At 31.8% G+C, this 24,912-nt stretch overlaps 1 protein-coding gene across 1 annotated transcript in view; it reads right to left on the reverse strand.

Annotated features, from left to right (window-relative positions):
* Nucleotides 1-24,912, reverse strand: part of COL11A1 (collagen, type XI, alpha 1) — a 220,804-nt gene that overhangs the window by 93,306 nt on the left and 102,586 nt on the right. Inside the window, exons 25-35 of the mRNA XM_011935227.1 lie at nt 20,318-20,371; nt 19,086-19,130; nt 17,996-18,049; nt 17,870-17,914; nt 12,252-12,305; nt 10,362-10,469; nt 7,261-7,314; nt 2,506-2,559; nt 2,179-2,223; nt 1,979-2,032; nt 1,827-1,871 (exon numbers count right to left, since the gene is read on the reverse strand). Coding sequence (XP_011790617.1) covers nt 1,827-1,871; nt 1,979-2,032; nt 2,179-2,223; nt 2,506-2,559; nt 7,261-7,314; nt 10,362-10,469; nt 12,252-12,305; nt 17,870-17,914; nt 17,996-18,049; nt 19,086-19,130; nt 20,318-20,371 — 612 coding nt within the window. The remainder of the gene's footprint in view (nt 1-1,826; nt 1,872-1,978; nt 2,033-2,178; nt 2,224-2,505; nt 2,560-7,260; nt 7,315-10,361; nt 10,470-12,251; nt 12,306-17,869; nt 17,915-17,995; nt 18,050-19,085; nt 19,131-20,317; nt 20,372-24,912) is intronic.

A 24,912-nucleotide genomic window follows, 5' to 3' on the forward strand; every position in this document is an offset into this window, starting at 1 on the left:
AACCTTACACCTAACTAAAAGCTATATTTAACCTTTAATAACCAGCATACATGATCTGCAAATTAGGATTATGCTAGATTACATTTCATTTGTACAATATCTTAATAAAAGTTTATGTATACATATATATGCATTCCATATATAACTATATCATTAAATATAATAATTAGGGAGTCCTTTGAAATGGGCAATAATAGGTATTTCATTTTCTAATCCAATAGTACTACAGAATTAATTCTCTGAACTTTCCCCAACTCATATATTTTGAAGAAAATATTTTATGGCATTACCTTTGCCATGTTGCAACTGTGTGCTTAAGACATGAACTAAATAGTTCAAGATAATTAAAAAATCTTGGCAGAAAATGAAGGCATATTTGGGGTGAGATGTCTCATTAACTACAAGGAACATAGGAAATATGTTCTTCCTATATAGATACTGAAAACATATATGAATGTTTATTGAAAATAAATTCACCTAGATTACTAAAACAGCAAAACAAAACAAAAATTCTCAAGAGGTACTTGTCTTACTCTCAAAATGATTTTAAAAGTAATTGTACTGTTGGATGACAGTATTGTTATTTTTCAAATTAAAATGCAGTATCAGCAAAAGCATATTCACTTGTAAGGAAATATTGTTGATCATAACATTTTGGAAGACAAAACCAAATGCATGAGAGAATCAGTGGGGTTCTAAAAACAAAACTCACAGTTGTGCTATTTTTTGTTAAATTATTCTACTCCATTTAATTATTTAGCCATTTTAAATAATTTAAATGTATCTTATTAAAATAACTTTGACCATAAAATACTTCAAATGAGTGTATTATTTATGAGCTCAAAATTTACAGGATAGACCTAATTTGGGAACAGTTCATCAAGAGTGAGAAACATTTAGTGGAAAGTTAATTAAATATGAGCCAAATACTTAATGCAACTCTAATTAAATGTTTATTCTTGTGTGTTATCTACTGTCATTTTCATCATGAATAAAAACTCAAGTTTTCCTCACTGCTCCTACTCAAATAAAAATTATTCATTTTCAGTTTTAGGTGATGCATTGAAAGGTGTTTCTGTCTTTTGTAAAACGCCTATTATACATTTCAAATAATAACATACAAAAATATATGAACCTGACTCCATACTACTGAAAATTATTATAGAATATGAAGAAATGAGTCTAATTTTTTAAAGCAATACAGATTCTAATATTTAAACTTATATCACGAGGATAGCTTTTTTTAAAAAATCTGGCTACAAAAATGCTATATTTTGCCAAAAAATCCAAACAAAGGACATGCTTGTTCATATGATTTGGCTACATCTTATATCGATTAAAAATCAATTTACCAAATAGTTTTTCTATTTACTGGAATAGATGTTTTATCTTGAGTTGAATGTATATTGATTCTGACTTAATGGCTACTAGTAGCTTGTTTTTTTACCAGCATAATATTGCTGTCAGCTCTGTGAACAAAATGAGTATCAGTATGGAAAGCAAGCTGAGTGGAGAAGAGGGCAAAGATGTTATTAAGAGTATGTAAAATTTAAAAAATATATATTTTTGCCTTGACTATAAGAGTGATATCTTAGTCCAGCTACACACATTTTTCTCATTTCTATAACAAAATTAGTAGAACATATTGATTAAGCTTTTTTATTAGTGAAGATGAATAAATTAAAAGATAAGTATTTTTAAATTCAGACTAGATTGTGTGGATAAACTTGCACATGTATTAGCAGACATACATCTTTTCTCTGAAATCTAAATACTTGCAGCAATACTAATTTTCATTTTATATTATATGGCTGTATCATACGTACTCTTTCACCTGGCGGGCCAGGAGGGCCATCACCACCTGAAGTGCCCTGGCACCAAGAAAAGAAAAGAAAAATCAGTTTGAATTCCTTCTCATAGCATCTGCCTGGAAAAAACACCTGCAGTAACATCCAAACAGAAAAAGTGCAGGTGCTACCTTTGGCCCAGGTTTCCCAGTGGGACCTCTTGCACCTCTTGAACCTCGAGGACCCTGCAGATGAGAACAAAAGATGAACCTGAACTAGTGCAAGGCAAATCCAAAGGCACTAAATCAATTTTTATTTTTGAAAAATAAATTATCTTGAAACATTAAATTCAATATGAAAAATATACATCATTTTAAATCAAGGTACCTACCGTTGGACCGCGCTGACCCCGAGGGCCTGGTTTGCCAGCTACTCCCTAGCAAAGACAGTTCAATTTCAATATGCAGTATATCACAGTAAATTATGACTCTGGTGCTGAGACTGAGTAGTCATGCAAGAACATCATTCATGCATGCATTCATTCATTCATTCATTCAGAGACAGACTTGCTATGTTGCCCAGGTTGGCCTGGAACTCCTGCATTCAAGCAATCCTCCACCTGAGCCTCACAAATATCTGGGAATACAGGCACACACCACTATGTCCAGCTAAGAACATTTATACACACAGTTCAAAACATTATATTTATATATCATACCCGTGCACCTTTCTCTCCATTGGCACCTGGAAACCCAGGGAATCCAGTGGAACCCTACAGTAATAAAATTAAATAATGAACAAACATGGCAATTAACGTTTTCAGTCACAAGATGTAATTTATTTTGGAACAGAGTGATTTTCACACAGATGTTAATATTTAAATCAAAAATATAAATTTTAAGATACCATCGAAGTAATTAAAAATGAACTTACAATGACATCTGAAATCCTGGAAGCATTGAAAGCACAAATTGATAAAACATTTTAGTTTTTAACCTTCTGAGTAAATGAACTAATCAAGAATTATTTAATCTCTTGTTATAAAATAGTAATTATAGGACATTTTATAGAAAACGCATTACAGTGTAAAATTCTTTGTATTTGCTTCAACTCTAAAGAAAAATACTATTTTCACAAACAGGAATAGTCAAATATCAAAATAGGAATTTTGGAAAATGTTTTTCCTGAGTTAATATTATCATATGTCTATAGTTGCCACTTTTGAGTTGAGTATTTTTACACTTTTAAAACTGGATCAATTCATAGACTAAAAACCTTCCTCCACATTTTCTATTTGGTGTTTGAACACAACTATACCTAGCTGAAAGTCTATTTCAGACAGCCAGGTATTAAAATTCTGTTTTTTAGTATTCTGGACATAATTTTGAGATTTACGTTAGTTATGTATCAGCTAAATGCATCAGCTAAGTAAGTTTGGTACATTACTTATGCTCATCGAGTATAGATTTTTCTTCTGCAAAGTGAGGGCAATAATACACACCTTACAGGTAATTTGAAATTTGTGGGACTGAAAAAAAAGAATGCTTGGTATAAAAATAATAATGATACATAATAAATAATAATTATTTAAAAATGTAATGTTTGTAAAAGCACTATTTCATTTACAAATGGCCACATTTTACAGATGGAATACAATATAATCCCTAATAACCAAACGTCCCATATGATCTTGTACATATACCTAAATTTGCATCTGCTTGTTTATTTGATCATGATTGTGATTAGCTTCCCTCATCACTGTATCATAAAATAGAGAAGATTAGTGTTCACATCCTTGCTACTCAACTTGTTAATTATGAGACCCTGAAAAGGAATGAGTGGAGGGTTTTCCTGTTTAAACCACTGTATGGATTAAGTACAATAATACGTAAAATGTTTAGCCTCTGCTAGAATACTAGACATCAAATTTGGAAACTTCCCCATATATTAAGGGCAATATAACAAAGCCTTCTTAGACTTGAATACATTCCTTTCTTTTTTCAATCCACTCACTTGCATTGAAATACTCCTAAAAATAATGTTTCTCCAAGTGATACATGACTCCTCTGTATCAGAATAATCTAGAGTAGTTGCTAAAAATATGGACTGCCAAGGCACACTCCACATCTACTGAAACTGAAACAGACTCTCTGGCAGTGAGGACCAGGAATCTGCATTTTTTTACGACCTCTTGGGGTCACATGAACTATGAAATCTGGTAAGTCTTGAAGCTATATTCTCAGGCATGTACAGTTAGAATAGTCAGGTGTAGAGTATTACCCACTCACAGGAGGTAACTATTTAGACCTATTCCCAATTTGAAAGTAGTCAATATTTCACACTTATCAGGAAGGTAAGATGCTATCAATTTGTATTTCCTACACCATGCTATTAAAGCAGGTAAATAAAATTGTAAGTGTTGCCCTATGGCAGCTGACAGTCAAAGGATGCACTCCTAAGCTGCTTTTTATACCATGTTTTCCTATATGTTTCAATACGTGCCTACACAGCTAACTTGTGATCAACCTGAGAACAATTGTTAGGATGTGTAATATTCACACACTGGGGAAAAAAGTCTCTGCACATTACATTTTGAAGAGCTTTCAAAATCTCTTTTCTTTCTCTACACAAAATCAGATAGTTACGTCTAGCACAGTATTACCATGTGACTATTGAAGGAATGGGACAAATGAGTATAATACAGTATGAAAATAGAAATTTTGACGGAGTGGGGACAAATATTCAGTTCTGTCCTAACTAGAAGAGATAACTAAGCATATTTATAGATACTTCATTTAATCAAACAGATATTATGCACCAATTTTGTTTTTCATCAATGTATTTTCTTACGTAGAGTTTCTACTCTAGGAAATTCATAGAAAACACAGAAAATGACCAACCCACCAATTAATCAGTTGAATATATGGAAATGTTATTTTTTGTTTCCCACATACAGAATTATCACCAAAATATATAATTTCTATGAAAAAATATTACCTGTTTTTATACAGAAACACACAAAGGCCATAAAGTCAAGTATTAATTGTGAAATTGGCTTCATCAATAAATGTGAAACTAAAAACGTGAAACTTTTAAAATGCTGTCTGACATATAAAAGTATCCTACCTTAAAATAGATGTTATTTTAGAAACAGCTATCATTTCATAGCACATGTGGTGCTACATCTTTTTAATACCTTTAAGGTTTATATTGCTACTAAGAAATTAATGATGTCAAATTACAGTCCTTAATCTGCTTGAAAGCTACTAAGAAATTAATATGATGTCAAATTACAGTCCTTAATCTGTTTGAAAGAGACTGGCAATGGCATTTCACTTTAGTAAAATAAAAATTTAAATTTATTCAAAATTCATCAGCTTATACATAGGAAAAAAATATGAAGCTATCTTTCATCTTTGATGTCCCAGTTAGTTTTTCATTTTGGAATAGAGAAACTTAAAAGCTTTTTTATCATAGAACTAATAAATGAGCTATGAAAAGAAGCAATATGAAAGAAATAAAGAACAAAATTCCAGACATTTCAGTAAAAGGATTAAAAGATGTTAGATACCTCTAGGAGAAAGCATTTCTGTTTATTCTGTTGCATTTTGTTAATAAAAACACTTCAAAGAATACTGATCAGAGAACTTAGGAAAAACCAGAATTTTAAATAAATTGATAAAATAAAATTCTACTCATTCATGTAATATTGTGACAGTTTCTTATGTTTGTAAATCAAAGCAAAACAATTGTAATTTAACTTAATAAATAGATCTAGAATGCATGAAGTGATCTAAGGATAGCTTGAGGTCCTCGATTACACAGTGAATGGCTTTTCTTACTTATAATATTTGTGAAAATGCTTGACATTGAAAGGAAGCTAACTGAAAGACAGAGCAGTACGTTAGAGACAATATTTAAATGATAAAAAGTATTAATCAGTGTCGAGTACATCCAGAAAATATTTAAATATGCCCATATTATTTTTAAATCACAGATGGAATAAATCTTATTTTAGAAGGGTTCAAAGGCATTATATTTATCCCCTGCTACTCAAGGAAGGAAGGATTTTTTTTTTGAAACACAATGAAAAAAATTGTAAGAAAAAGCTGTACAGCAAGTCTAAAAGAGAATTATCATGTGGCAATGAGGGAACACAAGAGCATGTGGTTTATATACTCAGGGAGAAGGGCGTTTTTGTCTCCCATAATTATATGTGAAACTTATGAATAGATACATGTTTAAGAATGTTACAGAAGCAGGATTTGCCATACCTATTATGTCTGTTATGCCTAAATGGGTCAAACTCAATAAACTGATAGATTGATATAATCTCATGTACATACAATTAAAACAATGATATAAATAAAACTACCCATCACTTCTCTGTCCCCCTCCCGTATCATAACCACTCTGTTATTAATAATCAACATTTATATATTAATTCACTTAAGATTAATTTAACTACTCAATGCGTCAAGTGCCTCCTTAACAAAGTTTTATGGTAGATTTGAGAAAAATTAGTACACTGAGGTAAATATGCATTTTTTAAAACCATATTTTTTATACTTAAAATTATATTTCAAATAGCCACAAATGAGATTTAAGTGATATAGCGAATTGAGTGGTGGCTCCTCAAAAGTTATATACATATCCAAATCTATGGAACCTGTCAATGTTACCTTACTTAGAAAAAAAAGTCTTGCCAAATGCTATTAAATTAAGGAAATGAGATCCTCCTGGATTGCCTAGGTGGTCCCTAAATCCAATGGCAAGTGTTCTTATAAGAGACAGAAGAGAAGATACACAGAAAAAAGGCCAGATAAAGAAGTGAACAGAAATTGGGGTCATGAAGCCACAAGCCAAGGAATATCTGGGGCCACCAGAAGCTGGGAGAGGCAAGGACAGATTTTTTACTAGAAACTCTGGAGACAGTACAGCCCTGCGACACCATGGTTTCATACTTCTGGCCTCCGAAACTGTGAGACAGTGAATTTCTGTTGTTTTAAGTTAATAAGTTTGTGGAGATTTCTTACAGCAACGCTGGAAAAAAATACTCATGGAAATGAGGGTAACAGACAGTGTGAAAGGTGTATTAATTAAAAAAAAAGAAAATCAAGTGGTAATATAAACCCTTAGGATAGTAGAAAGGAAATCAAAAGCTATTATCCATCAAATGTCATCCATGTTAAAACTTCCACATATATTAGGATAGTTGTTTTTCCAATTACAAAGAAGTACCGATTATGCCTTTGTTTCATGACTCCTTCTCCTAAAATACTGCAATCCATAATCACTTAAGTTCTTTGAGCTCCCTGCACTCCAGGTGTCCACATGCTCTATGATTTTCCTTGTGAAATTATTTTTAAGTACTCATCATAATATAGAAATGTTACAAACTGTAAGGTAACCATATGTGATTAATATTGTCTTCACAAAATGTTAATAAACTATAAATATCAAGTTGTTTTACCTTTGGACCTTGTCTTCCGGGATATCCTGGTAATCCTGGAACTCCAAGTTTTCCCTATAGTTAAAATATATAATGATCAAAGTAATATTTTAAGTTGAATTAAGTTTACATAATGATTTCAGTATTTTTTCTAAAAATTAGAATCACATATTGTACACTCAAAAGGAAGATTTGCAGGTTTTTATCATTATTTACCTTCATTAAGTTTCTTCATGTGAATAAGAAAATTCTCGCTTTGAACATATTTCTAATGTTATAATGTTGCCTAACTTAACCTTTATTATATAAGTGATAGTGCCTTCTTTAGGTACATGAATCCTGAGGTTTTAGAGTACTCTACACTTCTTTGTGAATTATAAAGCATGGTTAAAAATACTCCTAAGCTTTTTCAACATTGAATACTATTTTAAATTAGTTGATGTAACTGGCACAATATTTAGATTTTTATCACTCCAACTAGAGTAAATCTTTTTGATAAAGTTATTTCATTTATCCCAGTCTAAATATAAAACAAGGGATCATGAGTCATTTAACTTTTCTCAATGAGTAAGTAAACCTAGATATGCAAAGACATTCAGAATTAAATTTTAATTTAATTTAAATTTCTTCTTTCACTCTAACATGTTGAAATATCTGGACTAATAAATATAATATGTGTTGAGAGCTTTAGCTAATAATGATGGTTTTTGTGGAGTGTTTATTCCTCCAAGCAGATAATCGAATATACTATTTTATTCCAGTGCAATGAGGTTGCCTTTCAATCTGAAAGTGCTAAAACAAAATTTAAGTTATAATAAAGTCCAACAATGTGTAACAAACACCAGATGGTTTAAAAAATTATCCTAAACAATTTACTTCCCTAAAATTTCTCTCTGAACAAAGCATTAATTTAAAAGAAACAGGTAGAAAGATAAAAATAAATGAATTGAATAAAATATGTATGTGGAATTTTACCATGCATCCATTTCTTTAATAAGATACTTATAAAAGCATACTTCATTTATAAAATATTATTTACTGCTGTCTTAAACATTAGAAAGCATAATGTATCATTATTTTCAATGTACATTGAACAACTAAAAATGGAAAATAAACACAAGTTCAAATTTGTATGTGCATTGATAAAAGATGAACAGAAGTTTCTAAATAAAAATAAGTATTTTACTAGATGAAATAAGGCAAAAAATTAAAAGTATGGTTAATGACCTTGTTACAGATTGAACTAAAGAGCTGTCCACGTCATGATCAGCATTGCATAGATAAGTAGTCTTTAGACGGAAAATATGCAAACTAACCCTAAGAAGTATACTTACAATGATGTCACCTTGGATACACTATCACAGTTTGTTTTATACCATCAATTTCAAGTTAAGTAAACTTATCTAATTCTGATCACAAGCTATTTGTTTTCTTTGTTAATTACCACATTAGAATGTATGGATATACTCTAATTCATTTTAGAGTAATTTTAAAATAAATTCTGGCAGAAAGTTTGCATTTTCAATAGGATGATAGGCAACTTCAGTAAACTAACAAATACTAATGAAATGTTACAAAAGAAAAGAACTGTGAGGTAAGTTAAGCTCCTGATTTATCACAATAGATTGTGTGACTGTTTACACATGATAGAGCCTAAGAAGACAGGAAGGTACCAGGATACCCTTTTAACCACTGGCGTTGGGCATTTTAAATGAAAAGGTTTAAACATCTCAAAGGGCCTTGTTTTCCCCTGATCTTTTACTTCTGCTGCCAAATCACTATAACAGTGTTCGTCAATTTACAATTAGCAATGTTTTTTCCAAGTGTGAAACTGTAGAAGTTTCAAAGTATAAAACCTTATAAGAACTGTCACATTAGATAATTCACAAGGACATGAGGAATTTTCTTTTTATTTGTTTATTCTTACTCTCCGTATAATACCTATATCATATATTTTCTTTCTGAGATACAATGGTTGGGTCTGTCATTTGTAATTTTCTTAAATAGCATGAAGTTTCTTTATGGCATGTTTGTTGTAGAAAATATAGACATATACATATAGAAAAGGAATCATTTGAATTATGCCAGCAAGAGATTATTGATATTCTGCTTTAGTGTATATAATGCAATAACATTTGTCATAGGCTGTTCTCATTTTTTTATTTAGCTTCATACATTATCAAAAATTTGCCCTGGCACTAAATCCTCTATGAAGTCAAATTTCAATGTTGCCTAATATCATATTGCAATATGAATGTAATGGTTGCAAATATTTTTGACACAACACATAATGCCCAGTGTCTCTCAAAACAATGAATATTAGAATTATCTGGGGATGTTTTCAAACATATTGATACTTGTGTCAAGCCCAGATTAAAATTAAAATCCCTTGAAGTTGGGCCTGAATACCAGTGTTTTTTAATAGACTTATTATGTGAAATGCATGTTTACGTAGAAAAAATAAAAGATGATTCTACTTGGTACAAAACCGTAAGTAGATCCTTTTTCACTGATTATTTCATCCTTTAATCGTGCATCCTTTAATTCTCAACATCTAATGTGGAAGAACTCTAAGAGTAGCTGATTCTACATGGCCAAGGAGGGCATAGAGGACTAGAAAATAAGGAAGAGTAACAAAAGAAATGTCTATCTCATAATCATACCTCTTAGGAGTATTTAATAGGAATTTAATAGAATTCTGTATTTAATATAGACATATATATACACACACATATATATGTAGAATATATATATATATATATATGAGAAAGAAAAGGAATCATCTGAATTCTATCCATAAGAGATTATTTATATTTTGCTTTAGTGTACATAATGTGGTAACACTTGTCATAGACATTTCTTGCTTTTTTTAAAAATCTAACTTCACAGTACATTACAGAAAATTTACCATATCACGAAATACTTTATGAAAGCAAATTTTAATGTTGCCTAATATTACATTGAAATGTAAATGTAATGGTTGCAAATTTAAAATGATAATGAAAAATTTTAGCTTTAATGTATTAAGAACTCAATTTCTGACACTAGTTATTGAAAGAATTTAAAATGATAGTGAAACATCATTTGCAAGTGTACCAGTGAATTTAAAGTCATTTACCAACCTTTTCTCCTGCTTGACCTGAAGGACCTGGGTCTCCGGCTGGGCCTGCTCGACCTTTCGGGCCTTCAGGGCCATCTTCCCCTCTTGGGCCAATCTGACCAACTTCTCCCTGAGGCATAGAATAACAGCATTCTTATGAATGAAAATGAAACTTCTTTACAAAAATTATAACAGTGAAAAAATTATGACAGTGAAAGAGATCTGATTTAACAAACTCCATCTTGCCTTTCACCTTCAAACTGCCCTTGATCATAACAGGGTGTGGGGCAAGATAACATTGGGAGAAATGTACTTCATAGTTCAAGTGATGATAGTTCTTCCCCAAACAAATCTGTCTTTATAAACACTAATACAAAGCCACAAGGTTAGAATTATGAGAGGGGTGTGAATTTCACTAAAATGTAGGCATAGTAAAGAATTACCAGCCATTGTTCTGAAAGTTACAATTTTTATAACTTCCCTAATTACTCCTGTAAATAACGTCACTATGTAGAACGTAAGATTGGCCTATTGAGGTGTCTTATCAGACTTCTGCATTTCTGACAACCAGCTGACTCCACGCAGACCAATGATTCCTGACTTAACTGGCCCTGTGGTCCCCAACCAGAAGCTGAATCAGAACACAAGGACGATTTTTCCATCCCCCTATGATTGCATCCTCAACCAAGCAGCAGTTCTCATTTCCTAACCTCCTGCCCACCAAACTATCTTGAAAAAACCCTATCCTCCAAATTTTTGTGGAGGCTAATTTGAGTAATAATAAAATTCTTGTCTCCTATTCAGCCAACTCTATGTGTAGAGAAAGAGTCAAATTCTTTCTCTATTGCAATTCCCCTGTGTTGATAAATAGGCTCTATCTGGGCAGCAGGCAAGATAAACCCATCAGGCAGTTACAAAAATACATTTGGAGATTGAAAGTCACAAATTACAGTCTATTGCAAGAGTTTTCAACTTTGGTGTGTTTACTAATGTTTTTGTTCATGACAAAGAGGCTTGAAAGTGACTTCATCAATCATTTCATGTTTAATAAACCGAATATAGTCTGACATTTGAAAATCTACAAAAGTCTAATCCTACCATATATGACACTAAATTGCTTTTAAAGCATCTGTGTTGCAGAGAGAGAGGGAAAATAATAATAATAAATATTGGTCAGTAGCTTTGGAAATTACTGTTTGGAACACAAGAAAAATATCTCTATTTTGTACTTGGCTTTTATCTTTAATGTTTAAGAACTTGTATATGGATGTTATTGCCCCAATCCTACATGGAGACTTCATTTGAATTTCAGGGAAACAAATATTTTCTATAGAATGCTTCTTTGTTCAGATGTATCAGGTACTAGCATATTAATTAAAAATAAATCTTCCCAATAAAGCATTTAATTTGCATTAGATAACTAATATTTCTGTTTGTTTTCTATAATGTATTACTAGAAAAATCTACTATTTTTACATTCAAAAATTGAACACCACCATATAATGAAAATTCATGAAAGTTGCACACATATACTTTCCAGGCAGCATAGCTCATTATATATGAACAAAATTTAGAACAAACTTATCAAATTACTTCTAGCAATTTGATCATAATTTTTTAACGTCCTATGTATAAACAATACTAACACGTGTGTGTGTGCGTGCACGCGCGTGCGCGGGTGCATGTTTATTATGGAACTTACGGAAATATAGCATCTAAAAGACAGTTTATACTATACTATCTCCACAAAAGTTAAAATCCCTAAATCTTAGTATAAAAACTTAAATGATTAAAGACTTAGGTAGTACAAACATTTTATTTATCATATGCTTACTATATTTAAAGATAAGCAAAGAAAAATATATATATATATTAAATTTTATGTACTAGTGCACATTTTCTTTATACTTACTCTGTCACCTTTTAGACCCATGTCACCTTTGAATCCTGGAAAACCATCTTCACCCTAAAACATTATAAAAGGAATTAAATAGGAGTTTAATCAGTCCTTTGGAGTAACTTAAAATAGTGCTATAAAAATATATGTGCTGATAATGAGGAAAAAATATTTTTTAGAAACGTGAGTGGTAGTTGTGAAATTTACTCCTCCCTTTTCCAACTCCAGCCACAGATTCTGATCCCCACTGTCATCTCATTTTTTCACAATTATTGGCTATAAATTACGCTAGGACATTTTTCACAAATATGTTCATTAAATCTTATTTTATGAGGGAAATAACCATTCTCCCATAAAAACATATATTCTATACTAGTTAAACAAATAAAAAGTAAATATTTAGCCAGGTGTGGTGGTTCACACCTGTAATCCCTGCACTTTAATAGACCGAGGCAGGAGTTTGAGGCCAGCCCGGGCCACATGGCAAAACTCCAACTCTACAAAAAGAAAAAAATAATTTAAAAAAATGAACCAGGTGTGTGGGTGTATGACTGTAATCTCAGCCACTAAAAAAGCTGAGGTGGGAGGATTGTTTGAGTCCAGGAGGTCAAGGCTGCAGTGGGCCATGATCGTGCTACCGCACTCAAGCCTGGTGACAGAGCAAGAACTTCTCCCAAGAACAACTACAATAACAACAACAAAAGGAAACAATTATCATTTTAACTTTCTATTACAAGAGCTCTGGAGTAACAAAATGGATAAAATAATTTTCCCTTAATTTATTAATTTATGCCTATAAATTTTATATCGTGTATTTTTTATCATGTCCATTAAATAAATGCCTTCTAGCTCAATGTGTTCTGTATCTTACAATCTTCTTTCAGGTAAGATTGATTATATAAAATAGAAATTAATAATATCTTTTGCAGGTAGAATTGCTCATTGTAGCACTAAACACACAGAGCAACAATGCTGAAAACGGAGTCACTTAATAAAGAGAGGAGCAATTTGGGCTATGGAAATATTTTCTATCATTCTTATTGAAACCTGGATTTTTAAGTAAGTTGCATAAACAACCTTATTATCTCTTAAGTTCAAGAAAAAAAATACTAAGAAATAATCATTCATGTATTCAATAAAATTAATCGATATCCTAGTGATATCAAATTCCTAATAATCAATATAAGGCACCTCCCTTCACCACATGATCTAGCCCTTCTTTACCTCGTCAGTCTTTTGTCTTGAATTTCTCCTAAAATTAACCTCTCCCTCTCGTAGCCTTCACTGCATAATTATTATCCCATCAATTTGCCATCTTGCATTTTCTAGATCATAGGTTGCTTTCCTTCTACTAAATGGCCAAACAAAAGAATTCTGCCAAATTAACCTGTGAGTCTCCAGTGCCAAACATATTTTAGACCTTCAGTAACCACAATGTTCAAGAAACATTTACTAAATGCCTCAGTGTGAGCTCAGCAATGTATATTAAAGTCCAGAAAATACCAAATACTGGGTACTTGTGAATATGAGACCTAATCCTGGAAAAAGAGATTCAAACTGTTATCTTGCATACTCAAAGAACTGTAGCATGCCTGGGATTTTTTTTTTTTTTTTTTCAAGAGAAAACCATGCCATTTTCACCATCCTGCCCATAAAGTGGCCTCATAAGGAGCAGGATGCTTTCTGTACTGAACGCAACTGGGCAACGGCAGAGGCTTAAGAGCTGAGAATGACCACTGAACTTGCTATTGACAACTGTCTTCATTATCTTCTCCCCAGAGAAAAACATAATTACACAGTTGCCATGCTTAGTTTACAGAACACTGCACTATATGTCTAAAAATCACTTATAGTTTTTACAGACAGAGTTTTATTTTTTATTTATTTTTAAAATGAGATCTCAGTCTATGGGGAGGCTATTTTTCTCATGTTTTAGTTTTCGGCATAGTCATGTTAAAAAACAATTAGATGATTCAATTAGGTATTTCCTTACAACAAATGTCATTTTTTAACAAGTGACATATCAAGTTATTAAGATTTCTAGTACTAAAATAATCAGATAAGGAAAAAAAAAGAAGAAAACATAGATTTAGAAGATGTATAAAAGTGGAATTCATCTATGCCATCTAATTTATTGAGCTGTGTTGTTCCAGGCTTAAGACACAAATCTGAGGCTAAAAAATGGAGAATTTTAATCATAATTAGAGTATTAACTTGCTATTTCACCTTTGGTTAACAATTAACATCATTATACATAAAAACTTTCCATTTTTCTTCTATCTCTCATGAGATAAATGATCAATTATCTTGAATACTCAGAAAAATGAAATAAATAAGTCATATTAATAATTCATCAGGACTTAATCCTTCACAGAGTTCGAAAATATGGAGAATTCTTACCATTAAAAAATTCTACTAACATTTATACAAAATTTCTCTAAATCTATAATTTAGAAAACTAAATCATAATCTATAATAAGACATAATTTACTACTTGATTGGTATATTAGAAAAAAAGGTATAGCTGAAAATATCTTTAAATTTTTTTAGGAAATTGTCCTTATTTTATAGATTTCAAATGAAGCTGAGACAAAGTAACTAGGAAAACTGTAACAAGAACCCAGAACTTCTGGTTCCTAATTTAAAATTTCAGTTATTTTCCTCTCTGTATACTTGCATCTTCTGAGACTATACACCCCCAAAACAATGAGCAATTGTTAAGAAGTTTTCCTACATACAAAAATGTATCTTATTTTTTTTTCCCCGTATGGCTTTGTCCTCACATATATCTAGTCATATATAATTTTATTTGCCTCTGTCACTTTGCAACTCTCTGACAAGTTTCAGCAGTTAACAACATCCCCATCCCACTCAGGCACTTTTCTTTTAAACACTGCCTGGCCCCTCTAAACATCCTTGATGGGTACTTATTCCAGAGAAAAACATTTGCATTGTTACTTACATTTCTTAACAAGACAAATTCTAAACAGAGACATTATTTTTAGTATAGACAACCTACAAATTACATGTTAAATCCTACCTGACTCACCGCTGTGCTCATCTGTCAATTCAGTGAGACACTATACAATCTTATCTTGGTATCTAAGGGTGATTGATTCCAGGACCCTAACTCAACTTCCTATATCAAAATCTGTGGATGTTCCAGTTCTTGAAATAAAATGCTACAGTATTTATTTAGAGCCTACTCACATCCTCCTCCTTTATACTTTAAACCACCTCTAGATTACTTATAATATCTAACAAAATTTAAATGCTATATAAATAGTTGCTATATTGTTTTTTAATTTGTATTATTGTATATTGTTACACTGTATTTTTATGACAGAGTCTCAGTCTCATTCTGGCTGGAGTACAGTAGCTTAATCATGGCTTGTTGCAGCCTTGACCTCCTGAGCTCAAGCAACTCTCCCTCCTCAGCCTCCCAAGTAGCTGGGACCACAGGTGCATGCCACAGTACCTGGATAATTTTAAAAATATTTTATAGAGATGAGGTTTCACTATTTTGCCCAGGCTGGTCTTGAACTACTGGACTTAAATAATTCTCCTGCCTTGGCCTCCCAACGTGTTGGAATTATAGGCATGTGCCACTGTGCCCAGTCACATTGTACTTTTTAATTTAATTTTTTGTTTTTCAAGTATCCTTGATCTGTGGTTTATTGAATCCATGGGTGCAGAACCCACAGGGAGAGCCAACTGGTACTCCAAAGTTCATCTAGGTGATCAGAATGAACTGAGATTACCATTAAGTAGGTAAGCTAATGTGAAATGCATGGTCTTTTTCATACAATAAATCTGACAACATAGTTGCTTACTTTTAGTATATAATAGTAGCTTTTTTCAGATAAAGTATAATGGATATAATAAATCCATCCCTTTTTGTTATCCATTTCCTATTGGTACCAAATCCACACATAAGCCTTTTGATAACATTGTAACTATGAAAATAAATGACTATCCTTGAAAAAATACTAGTATTTGATATAATTTGGATATTTACCCATCCAAATCTCATGTTGAAATGTAATTCCCAATGTGGAAAATGGAACCTGGTTGGGGGTGATTTGATCATGGGGGTGGATTTCTCATGAATGGTTTAGCACCATCTCCTTGATGCTGTCCTTCTGATACTGAGTGCATTCTCAGAAGATGTGATTCTTTAAAAGCATGTGGCACCTTCTTCACCCCTCCTGCTCCTGCTCCCAGCAGGTAGGATGCTGGTGCCCACTTTGCCTTCCACTGGAAGCTTCTTGAGGACTTCTTAGAAGCAGATGCCACCATGCTTCCTGTACAGCCTGCACAACCATGAGTCAATTAAACCTCTTTTATTATAAATTACCCAGTCTCAGGTATTTCTTTATAGCAGTGCAAGAACAGTCTAATAGAGTATGATGTTATGAGTATGATATTAGCAATAGTTAATATCCATGTATATCTCACCAAACCTACCAATATTTATACTATGCAACGATGTGTTGTTTTAACTTTGTATGAAATATTGTAGTAAGAATTAATTCAATACTGATTCTGAGTGTATTAGTCTGCTTTTACACTGCTATAAAGATACTACCTGATACTGGTTAATTTATAAGGGAAAGAGGTTTAATTGACTTACAATTCTGCATGGCTGGGAAAGTCTCAGAAAACTTACGATCATGGTAGAAGGCAAAGAAGAAACAAGTACCTTCTTCACAAGATAGAGGAGAAAAAGAATGAGAGAAAGGAGAAGCACCAGAAACTTATCAAACAACCAGATCTTGTTAAGAACACACTCACTATCAGGAGAATATCATGAGGGAAACCTCCCCCATGATCTCATCACCTCCCACCATGTGCCTCCCTAGACAGATGGGAATTCCAGTTTGGATTAGAATTCAGGATGAGATTTGGGTGGGCACACAGCTAAACTCTGTCACTGAGTAATGTCATTCCCTTTGCATTTCATCATAATCTTTGAAGGATTTGGGGCTCTGTACTCCTATTAAAGGTATCCTTGAAAAAAACCTGAATGTCATGGTCTTCAGCAAAAGCCAATTATCTACAAATTCCCTATAAAAGATCCTATATTCATTCATAATTTTAGGTATATTATTTAATTCACTTCTGCCTGGTTTTAATTTTTATTTCTCACTTTTTAACACTATTGATTTGTGTGTATTATTATATAGAAAGACTTCCTCTTTCCCCAATGGATTTAGTGTACTTCTAACTCTCCTGTTTTGTGCTGAATTTATTTATACATTTTGAGGATTTCAGCAGTGAAAAAAGGAATGAACACTCATATGTTACGCATCTAACTGGACAACATCCTGTAGTAAATCTATTCCTAAAGCCAACCCTATGATTTACAAAACTTAAGCACATGTAAAAAAAAAAGATGCAGAATTAATTCTCTTATGTAATGTAATTTAGTTTCTGTTCTAGTATTTAACCCTCATCACAAGATACAAGACATTGTTTTTAAGTTGTGAAGATAAAAGGTACAAAATTATACTAGCATTGTGTAGTATGTAAGTAATCACTCAATATATTCAAAAAATAAAATATCTGTTAAATAAATTTAAATGTTAACATAATATACAGAAATTAAAACCACCTAAACAATTACATTTTACCTTTTCACCTTTAGATCCCTTGAGACCTCTGACACCATCTGCTCCCTGTGGAATAAATTAGAAGTATTAAATGACTATAACATTTCACATTGAAAGTGTATAATGTGAAAACAATTTAACAGTTACCTTGACTCCTCGGGGGCCAGGGTAGCCAATAGGACCTTGTGGACCAGGAGGACCCTGAAATACATTAATTACCACTTATATGTATAATAAATTGAAAGTGCTACTCATTTACATACTGTAATTTTACCAAATTATCTACAAGGATATGGTTTTCTCTACTGCTAATATTTGACAAAGATTTTTTGGTAGTTTACTCTTTGTTTCTACAATCAGATATGATGAAAAAAAAACATGTAACTAGCACTATTCACTCCAAATGTATTATATCATATATTCATACTAAAAATATGATATTGAAATGGACTAATAAGGCAAATCTTATAAGCATGTAAAATAATGTAAACAATTCAAAAATTAATAATTTGATTTTTAACCTAAAATATGCTATACTGAAAGTCTATAACAGTTATTGAAAAACTAACAAGATTGATAATTTCCAATAGAAAATTATAAATTAGTAGCATTCACTTCATCAAGTATATAATCAAAATTATGTATCTTCCACAGCTCGTTTTATTTCTCTAGTCTACCTACATAAAACGTTCTACAAATCATAATTTATAATTTCTGCAGTAATGCTGAAATTTTAATGCTGTTTTAAAAGAATTCAAAACAAATGCAAACAAAATGATCCTACCCCTGCTACTGTAATCTAAAGTAGCACTAACATTGAATATGCATATATTACATTTCACTTTGATATTTTGATAGTCATTGGTCTTAATTTAACATTTTATTAGATAATGGTTACCAGAAAGTAATAATAATAAAATTGGGGTTACATAAGCAGTTCAGTAATATTGAGTAATTCTTGTCCAATTTCATTGTTTTACATTATTACCATTTACTCCATACATAATTCACATGCAGAATGTGCACATATTCCTAGCCATGGGAATATTTTTTAAAAGGACAGAACATAGTCTAATTTCTAAAGTTACTAATATAAAATTAAAAGTAGTCTAAGATATCTTTTTTATACCCAAAATAACTATATGAACATAATTTATATATATGAGATGACCAAATTAAGGCATTTTCTCTTGGAAATTTTTTAATAGGACATTTAGATGGATACTTTGTAACCTACCAGAGCACCCTTTTCTCCAGACTGGCCTTCTTTCCCAGGATGACCCTATATTTAGCAAAAACATACACTGATAAGATGTTATATAAACAGAGTTAATAATACTATAAAAGTATTTATTTTGTTATTAAATCTACTAAGATCTTACTCTTTAAGTTTCAAAAACATTGAACGCTTTTGCATCCGTGTGTATGGCTTTAAATAAATTGGAAACTATGGCATTTGGAAGTAAACATAATAAGGTTATATGTGATGGATGTAAGTTTCCTCAAATACATAATGCATTTGAGAGAACATAGAAAAAGGACATCAAATAATACATATTGTTCATTAGTAATTCATCCCCAGCCTCAAAGACTTATATAAAGGTATTTAAATTGCCTTATATTTTGCAAATTAATCGAATGATCATATGTGCACCTTCAAAGGGGCACTAAGACATGTGGATGAGACAGCTGAATATACAGCATGATCATAAATAGTAACAGTGTTAATAATCAACTTATTGAGATTCAGTAAATAAAAATTATAGCCATATCGCAATTATACTCAATAGCAAGGAGAGGTAGGATGAGAAATCTTATATCCTAGCACTAAAAAATCTGAATATGTAGTTTAACGAGGAAAAAAATCTGTAAATAACAAACGTTTTTAATATAATAACTGTAGAGGTTACACAATTTCATAATTTATTACTATTTAAAGGGAAATAATAAATATTGCTATATTTCCAGAAAAGAAAGAAATCCCTGTAGGCTGAGGTATTTTCGTGAAAGATGTCTGAGAACATTTATCAATGGTGAGTAACGTCACCTGGACTCATAGAAATAGCTACTTTGAAAAGGAGGAGAGGATGGAAGGGCTTTCTAGGAGAGGAAACAGAATTGTGAAAGATAGGTGATAGAAAATTTAGATTATGCTAAGAAAATGTGAGTGGGCCTGCTTACCTGGAGCTAAAGGTTAAGGAGGAAGTAAAAAGAAAAAAATATATAAGATGCTGCGGAGGTTTTAGGTTAGAGTGCCAAATGAGTTTCTGCAAAAGCTACGGTGAACTCATTAAAGATTTTGCAATATAGAAGTGACATGATAAAAGGTATTTTAGAGAGATCAATGTTTAAATACTGGCTCAATTTATTTTTATTACTAACCTCATATAATCATTTCTAAAACACATGTAAAATCTAGTTTTAAAGATAATGTAAAGAAATTTTAATGACCAGGTAGCTGTTACTTACAGGAGGCCCATCAGCACCAGGAAGTCCAGCAAGTCCTGGTTTTCCTTGTGGTCCCTTATCAAATAGAGAAAAAAAAACTATTAAAAAATAAAAATAATTTTAAAAAGCTTTAACTTGTACATATACTACTAATGAAATTCTTATCCTGAGTCACTGGATTCAATCCATAAGTAATAAACATTTAAATAACTTTTGAATATATTATTTGGAGGAAATGCCACATAAAGATAAATTAAAACTAAATGTAACATGTCACAGGTATGCTAGGTTTTAGTCTGCTTATAATCTTAGGTGTGTCTTTTTTTAAATTAACAAATTAGTTGTTCAATACCACGATAAATCGAAGCTTAGAGAACAAAAAGGAAAGCATTACAGATCAGAAATATATTGATTCATATCATTAAAGAAGTAAAGATTGTATTATTTCCCTCAATAATATTAATAAGTACTAATTCAAAAAATTACATAGTAACATTGATGAAACACCATTACATAGTAACATTGATGAAACACCATTTTTATTTTTAAAAATTAAAAAATATTTTGTGCAATGTTATGGTGTGATAATTATTCATAGGAAATGAAGGAAAGTAAATCTATTTTAATGTAAAAAGAACATATCCTAATAGGTAACCAACAAGATAACAGTAAAGTAACAGTTCAACAGATTAATCCCTGTTTAACCACACAGAGTTTCAAATCACATTGAACATGACCATTTCTAAGTTTGGAACATGATAAGAATCACTACCTTTTCTTGGTAGTGACAGTATCTTTTCTTGGGAATCAGACCTTTTCTTGGGAGAAAAGTAGACATTCTTCTAAGAATATTAAATTTATCAAGCTCCCAGAGCCCAGGTCATTATTATTGACACATCAAGTTATTGTCCAGGATTCAGAATCAATGGGAAGGTCAAGGACATATCAGCAAGCCTAAATGCTGGACATATTTTTGGGCTTTTTTCATTCTCAGGGAGTAAAGTATAATCATTGTATTCATATTGCCTGACATTGCAGTTTTACAAGAAAGTTTCAACCAAATCAGCATAAGACAAAAATGAATTAAAAGTAACCTGCAAATTGAAAAATTAAGATTTTTTAACCAAAAGTAATTACACCTCATTTAAAGGACTTGAACGTTTCAACCTTCTTCACCAGTCTACAAAAGTCATATTCAATCAAGTAATTTAACACCATGTAATAAGTATCATAAAACACAAAATTTTTGCTCTCATTTTGCCTGTCATTTAAATTACCTTTCACTCTCAAGGCAGTGGTTTTATTTCTTCAAAGCGAAATGTAGTATATAAACAATTATTTCATTAATTATTATTATCAGCAAATGTGATATTTTTATGACAATAACCTTTTGAGTAATAAATATTGCACGGAATTTTTATGTTGCTATACATTTGAGAATAGACAAGAGGCCGGGTGCGGTGGCGGCTCACGCCTGTAATCTCAACACTTTGGGAGGACTAGATGGGCTGATCACTTGAGGCCAGGAATTTCAGATCACTCCAGGCAACATGTTGAAACTCCACCTCTACTAAAAATACAATAATTAGCAGGGCCTGGTGGCGCACGCCTGTAATCCCAGCTACTAGGGAGGCTGAGCAGAAGGACTGCTTGAATCTGGGAGGCAGAGGTTGCAGTGAGTGGAGATGGCTCCACTGCACTCAGCCTGGGTGGCAGAGCAAGACTCTGTCTCAAAAAATAATGATAATAATAATAAAATAAATAAATAATAGGCAAGATATATTAAAACTCTTGCACTATAAGATTGTTATTTAAACAAACTAAAATGAAGAGATCTCTTTCAGAATGGAAGTTCCATGATAGCAGAATATCTTGTCTGCTTTGTTTACTGTTTGCTGTTTCCCTGGAGGGGTGGGGAAAAAAAAGTTAAAAGAATGTAATATATTTAATTTTAATAAAGTAGTTAGTTTATTGAATGTTTCTATGTACCATGTTAGGCAATTTATGTTCCTTATCCACATTCTCAAAGAATTGCGAGAAATAGTATCGATTAAGAGTTTAGGTAAATTAGCCGATGCTAATACGTGGCAGCATTGCAATTTGGATGAACTTAGGTTCCTATCCATGTCTTCAAAATTCCTCCCTTTAATATTTATTTTGTGTCCTGTTATTTTATACTGGACTCAAGACAGTCATGTAACATCAATTTCTATTGAGCAATTAATATATGAGTAAACTCAGAAATTAAATCACAGGAAATATTTGGGAGAAATCACAATTTATCACAGGATGTATTTGGTATATTTATCAAAAATATCAGAAAAAAACAATATAATATCTTATCTATTTTAGTTAATTAACTTAATTTTTATGAAATATTTTTACCAAAAAGAAAAGCCAGGCTATAAGAAGTTAGCAAAAAACATTGTTCTTGGATAGTAAAAATATATGACATTAGCTAAATTATATTAAAATGCTAAATTATACCATGATACAATTAAAACATTACTATTTACCAAATTTTCAGAGACAAGACTCCTCAGTCAGAATAAATAAATCATAGCTATCATTAAAAATAAAAGTAGGTCGGGCGCGGTGGCTCAAGCCTGTAATCCCAGTACTTTGGGAGGCCAAGACGGGCGGATCACGAGGTCAGGAGATTGAGACCATCCTTGCTAACACGGTGAAACCCTATCTCTAGTAAAAAATACAAAAAACTAGCCAGGCGAGGTGGCCGGTGCCTGTAGTCCCAGCTACTCGGGAGGCTGAGGCAGGAGAATGGCGTGAACCCAGGAGGCGGAGCTTGCAGTGAGCTGAGATCCGGCCACTGCACTCCAGCCTGGGCGACAGAGCGAGACTCTGTCTCAAAAAATAAATAAATAAATAAATAAAATAATAAAAAATTAAAAATAATAATTTCTACTTTTTAATATAGATGTAATAAAAAATTTATATTATAGATGTATTATCATTAAAAAGTGTTTTCCTCATATTCTTGAGTATCTTTCTCCTTTTGATGGTAAGAGATTGGTTTTGAATCTACTGGCTGGATATATTCAGATCAGAGGCAGAAGCAGTATGCACATAAGACAGCTCTTTTCTTACCACCAGAAATGCAGTAAACCAGATTCTATATTTTATCTGGCTTGGCACAGGGAATTCAGATATAACAACTTTTCCTAAGAGCAAATTCCTCTTAACAATCTAGTACATACATGATAAAATCATGGTAGAAATTTAACAGGTGCAGGTGCCAAGTGCAATGTAAAATAAATATATTTACAATGTGCTAATCTAAAATATGAGTGACCCAGATTAAAATCCCTGATCTAAATATTAAAAATAACCTTTAGAACCTAACATAACTCATAGGACATTTTCCAATAGTGCTCTGCATCTATGTCTAAAGCATCCACAGAAAAAAGTACTTTCAAAACTACTTAAATCTGATGTTTGCTCTCACAACTCATTATTAAGATAAATAATCCAATTAAAATATTAACCAAAAGAGTTTAATAGATATTTTACCAAAGACATGATAGAAATGGCTGCTAAGCATAGGAAAAGATGCTCAACAAAAGTAGTGTTCAGGGAAATGCAAATTACAACCACAATGAGATACCATTTCACACCAACAAGAATGATCGTAATCAAGAAGACAGACAATAACAAGCATGAGTGAGAATGTGGAGAAATTACTATCCTCATACATCTTTGCTTGGAAGGAAAAATGGTACAATCAATACGGAAAAGAGTGGAATTCTCAAAATATTAAACATAAGTTTACCATAACCGAGGAATTCTACTTCTAAGTATATACCAAAAAGAAATGAAAACACATCAATACAAAGACTTGTATGCAATTATTCACTACAGCAGTGGTATGGATAATAGCGAAAAAGTATAAACTACACATATTCTATCAACTGCCAAATAAAAATAAACAGAACCTGGTATAGCCAATCAATGGAATACTATCAGAACAAAATAAGGAGGAAAGTACTAATAAATAATAAGGAGCAAAGTACTAATAAAAGTACTATGGCATGGATGAACCTAAAATGAAAGAAGTCAGACATAAAGGTCACATATGCATTCATATGATTAAATCATATATTAAATTTATTAATAAGTTTCATTCATATGAAATGTTCAGAAAACTCAAATCTATAGAGACAGAAAGCAAATTAATTGTTGGCTAGGTCTGAGAGGGTGGAAACACGGACCACAAATTAACACAAGGATTATTTCTGGAGTGGTATAAGTATTCTGAAAGTTAGATTGCAGCACAACTGTAAATTTAGTAAAAATCATTCACTTGTGCACTTAAAACAAGTGAATATTTATAGTATGCAAATTACACCTCAATGAAGCTGTTAGTTTTTTTAAAAAAAATTGTTATGTTTGTAGAAATTAACAAAAATAATGAAAGAAAAAAGGTGTTGGAAAGAGCCAGCTAGCAATGTGCTATGACTACAGGGAACAAAATATTACTCAAGGACTCTCACAGTGGAGATCAGGGAAAAAGACATGTGTTTAATTAAAGACTTATTCTTGTTTTGATCCAGACATTGAGTTATTAACAAGACCATCATTTTCCATTCATATATGAGATA

The sequence above is a fragment of the Colobus angolensis genome, unplaced genomic scaffold, assembly GCF_000951035.1.
Source record: "Colobus angolensis palliatus isolate OR3802 unplaced genomic scaffold, Cang.pa_1.0 Scaffold141, whole genome shotgun sequence".
NCBI classification, from domain to species: domain Eukaryota; kingdom Metazoa; phylum Chordata; class Mammalia; order Primates; family Cercopithecidae; genus Colobus; species Colobus angolensis.